This window comes from Aplysia californica, unplaced genomic scaffold, assembly GCF_000002075.1.
Source record: "Aplysia californica isolate F4 #8 unplaced genomic scaffold, AplCal3.0 scaffold00791, whole genome shotgun sequence".
Taxonomy (NCBI): Eukaryota; Metazoa; Mollusca; class Gastropoda; order Aplysiida; family Aplysiidae; genus Aplysia; species Aplysia californica.
This window is the reverse complement of record NW_004798061.1, coordinates 339,406-344,328: the sequence shown is the minus strand read 5'-3', so window position 1 is coordinate 344,328 and position 4,923 is coordinate 339,406. Positions and strand designations below refer to the sequence as shown.

The 4,923-nt window shown below is 42.9% G+C and overlaps 1 protein-coding gene across 1 annotated transcript; it reads left to right on the top strand.

Annotated features, from left to right (window-relative positions):
- Positions 1 to 527: 527 nt before the first annotated feature.
- LOC106013315 lies at positions 528 to 2,008 on the top strand (the record flags this gene model as incomplete). The annotated part of the gene is given in 1 exon segment (XM_013088693.2): positions 528 to 2,008. A coding segment is annotated over 1 exon segment (580 nt), but the record flags the coding sequence as incomplete, so codon positions are not given.
- Positions 2,009 to 4,923: the final 2,915 nt, after the last annotated feature.

The window sequence follows — 4,923 nt, the reverse complement described above, 5'->3', positions numbered from 1 at the left end:
TACCTTGGAGGTTGAGGAAGCGTTGGGGAGGGGGGGGGGATCAATATGAATGATAGCCGGTCAGTTTCATAAACCACGAGCCGCCCCTGACGATAGGGCACCACCTGCTGCCCGTGGCGGCCCCTACCGAACGAGGAGTTCAGAGCTGGATCGTAAACCGCCTTAACGCGGTCATTTAAGAAATAAATGTGTCTTGTCATGGTTTTCTTGGGAGATTACAGCAGCAGTGTTTTCCCATTGCTTTTTTACCGGTTTATGTGCAATTTTCTTTGCTAGCTTTTGTACTTTGTAGTCCAATGATGATCCACAAGGCAGTGGGGGCTTTAGTAGGAACCTTCTTCCAGCATTTGAGGTGTTAATGAAGCATCAGTTAAAATATAAAACAACAAACAAATCCTCCCCCCCCCCCCAAACCAAAACAGACTTAAAGAAAAGGAACAACAGAACGGGCCTTTCGTTTTAATTTGATTGATGCTTCGTCATGCTAATCTTCGTTGAAATGTAATGTCTTCTTTTTTGTGTGTTTCAGTTGACGCTGCCAAGAAAAGATGGGCATACCTGCGTGACTATTTCCGGAAACAACATCGGGTTCTGGAATTAGTCAAAATAGGGCGTGCCCCTTCCAGGAAAAAAAGATGGCCCCTTTTTGACTCCATGTCATTTCTGCTTCCCTATTCGAAGCCCATTAACATCAACATTGATGACGACTTTGACTTTTGTGATGCAGTTTCGGAAGGATCAATAACTACAGATTGTGATGACGAAAACGACAACGACGACGAAGAAAGTTTCAAAAGACCAGACACGGGAACTAGATCTACACACCTTATGTCGAAAAAACGAAAGGCACCATCAGCTGATTTCGAAGGAGAATGCATCTCTGTTGATACCAGTCAGAAACCGCTAGTAGATGAACAAGATGAAAACGAACATTTTCTCAAAAGCATTCTGCCAATGATGAAAACATTAGAACAGTTAGAAGCAATGGAATTTAGACATGAAGTTCAGGGGCTGCTGATACAGTACATTAAAAGGGCACGGTTGCAATTGCCATCTGAGCATACGGCTACTGCTAGTGCCAGCAGTATCGTTATAAAACAAGAGTGAAGGTCAGTATACAACGGTTACCCCTCCCCCCCACCCCCTAAAAAATCCGCCAAAGAACGACACGATAAAAATGGTGATGTTTGTGGTCTTTTGAACACAATTTTGACAATTGTACAAGCGAGATTTCCCCCATTATGATACCTGAAACTGAGAGGCAGGACATTCCGTGGTAACGAAGTGCATTCAAATCTTAATTTTTTTTACTCTTGTCCCGATCGTGTGTGCATTTTTGGCCTGTGATCGCCTCTCAGCACTCAACCCGCACGTCGTCAGCCCACAACAGTCTGCCTGCACTGGAAGAATAAATTTTCAGTAGAAACATTAAAATACGGTTGAATTATTTCAAAGTACATCATGTACATGCAAATCTTGTTCAAAATGGCGCTTTAATGTTCTTTGATTGTCGACTTGCCCGCACAATGTTTCTTTACAAATCTGAGTTGGAATCGAATAGATTTATTGAGTTCCAGGACATTCCTTTTAACCAGCTGCCCTTTTTTTTTCAAATGACCATCTCATCTTTTGGCCAGAGGTTACTCTTCAAAATCACTGGAGGAAGAGCAAGTGGATGCAGCAATGCACTTCTTGTAACTTTGATGAACGCGAACAGTCTTTGTTTTACTTTTAAACTTACATGTATGTATTTCAATGCCCCTACAAAGGCGAAGCACTGCGTGACATGCCAGTGCATGGCACACACACACACACACACACACACACACACGTCGTGCACAATGACTGAATAGTGCATAGACATGAATCTGTACTTTCCATGTTTTACAAGTCCCATGTTTTGATGAAAAGTTCACAATTTGAGCTATTGTTTACCTACCGTCTGGAATAAAAATTATGTTTTGGTGTTGGCACCTCTCATTTTGTGGCATGTGCAAAACGGGTAAATCATCATTTTCTTTATTTTGTCGCTTTTTTGTTTCAATATATCTACTGGATTTGCTTTGCACATTATCACTTAACAGTTGCGTGGAAGAAAACACGTTCAGCTCTCAAATTGATCTCTTCAATTTACTCCCAACAGTATGCAAAGGTTGAGCACCGAGGAGCGGAACCGCTCCACTGGGGATGCTCATGGATGTTTAAATCAAAGGCGGGTTGTGGCACGGTTTAATGTTCATCAGTGGACTATTGGAAGGGGACTCAAATGTTTCCAGACAACTAACTAGAAGTATTGCCGATCAACCAAGGACGGCGAAACTAACCAAAGGGTCACAATCGTACAACAAGATTGGCATTTCGTATTCGCCACAAAAGAGATCGTTTTCTTTCTGTCGCTGCAGCAGCCAGAGACCTTCGAGAATAAGAGGGACAGCAAGTGCATCCACAATTTGGTCGCCGTTTGACGAAAACAGGTTTGAGAAAACGCAGACCCTACGAAGGCCTCGTACTTCTGCGACACGGCGACACGCTCATTTTGACTGGTGAAATCCACTCTCAAGGAAGACGCTCAGAGACTTGGACAGAGTTAACTTTGAAGTGTCTAGAATTTAGATAAAAGCCAACATGACGGAAGAAGAATAATTTGACGACGTACCAGGGGGTTGGTATGCTGACTTACTGTTGTCATTCCCTGGGAGGCAGATGGGGAGCAGGAAGCGTATCAATTTGGGCGGGAATTAACTCCGACCTACACGTTTTCGATGCCGCTTCTTACTGCAAGCTCATGTTGTTCATTTTTTTGGAAATACATGTAACACACACCTTTAGATCTATATGTTTCAACACGACAGTGCCAGATCTCACGTTGAGTAGGTCTGTGTCTTCACATTATACAAAGAGCAGCAGGCAGCAATTCAATTGTCTGCGATTGACTACTTATTCAACCGACTTGAAGCCAGTTGGGCCGCTGTAGGACGAATTAGGGCGCAGGGTGTACACTAACCACTGGATCACCACCGTGCAACAGCCTTGCAATGCATTTATCGTAGAATGGAATACCATTCAGTCAAACCTCGTTATACCGCCACCGTTGGGACGAGCATGGCGTTGGTGGAATAGCGGGGCTGGCAGTTCAACGGGGTTCCTCTGTTATAGCCCCGTCAGCCCAAGGTCAAGGAGCATGATTGTTCTTTGCGATCTATGTTTGAAAAGTGTCTTTTTGATGATATAGCATGTATGCACCTTTATTCAGAGCCGAAAGTCTTCTCTGTCTCTCTCTATCTTCTTTGTCTTTCTCGTGGGAGAAGGATTAATTAGCCAACCCGTGGGTGTTTTTTTAAATCCGTGTTCTGTGTGTACCTATGGCGGTCAGTTAGCTGGTTTGTTTGTTTGTTTGTTTGTTTGTTTCACCCCAGGGCAGTGCTACAGACTGAAGTGTCTTTAGGCCATTCCCAAAAGGGGGGGGGGGGGGGGCGCATTAACATGTTCTTATACACAGTAGAATTGTAAATTGGCTGATTCATCAATGTCATGCTCAACTGTCTGAACTTTCATCATCCTTGCTATCGTCATTTTTCCTCTACTTCTTTTGTATGTTTGTCACACTCTTGTGACCCGCTATTTCCAGAGTGCCTTGATAGTCGAAGCAGACTGTGTGCTGTTGGAGCTAGAGAGGTGAGCAGAGTCAGCCTGACTCCCTGTATGGACTTCTCTGTTGACATCCACCCCTTGGCGCTCATATGACCTTATGCAGTTGCGAGCGCCGTAAAACCTCTACAAAACTATATATATACGAATTTGTGTCTCTGATTCTGAAGTGTGTCTGTGTGTGTGATCGTTCGAAGGTGCCCCGACACTGCTTTAGGTCTGCTGGCGGACATATTGCGTCCTTAACTTTTTAAGTTAAAGTAGGTACACAAAGAAAAAACAATCAAATTGTCTGAAAAGAGATGTTTAAAAAATTGGATCAGAAAGAGCTGTTGTAGAAAGGATGAAATTCACCATTTAATCTATAGAATCGGGGTGGCTTGTTGGCGGGTGCTCTCGTGTGGTTTGTTTCATCTTTCATATAAAAAATCTATCGTCCTTGTCTCTCCTCCTTCTGTTTTATGTTTGTTACTCTCTTGTTAGACCTCTAATCTTCTGGCGCTCATATATGACCTTAATGCAGTTGCGAGCGCCGTAAAACCTCTGCTACAACAAATGGAATAGGACAATAAATAAAACAGTTTTCAATGTTAAAATTCATTCAGAGCGTAGAAAATTTCACGCAGCATGCAAAAGGAGCAAACAAAATCAGGATTTGGAACTTTGAACAGTCGAACAGCCATGAAATGACAATGCACTCATATATATATTGTTTTGTATTGTGCTCTTGAAGTCAATGACAATACTTAATTCAGTCCAATTTCAAAGGCCTGTTGTTTGGAAAATTATCCTTATTTTCACTCTACATATCGTGGAAATAAGGCTATGCGTTTTTTCACATGTTTGAGACATACCGGCTCTTACCACAGAGGTGTAGGCCAATTTGTATTAGCTAAAATACTATTTAAAAAGGGTACCGGGTATTGTGGTAAATTCACGGTGTACATGTATGTATTTACTGCCAGAACCCTACCGTGCTGTAATTTACACGGACAGTTTTAGGATTCCAGTTTGGCTTATGATAAGGGACCGAAATGATTGGTGGAGGACATTACATGTAGGCTACTAAAACATAAATCGTTGAGAGTGCCAATCACAGTACATGTATAGCATAGGCCTAGCCTACCACCTTTTGAAATTGCCCAATCAGACACAGAGACCTATTATCTCGATCTGAACCGGCGCCCTTCATAACTAGGTCCTCGGAAAGACAACCCTCTGTTGACAATCTTCTGGTTTCTCTCCCCCCCCCCCCCTAAAAAGACCCAGGTAACT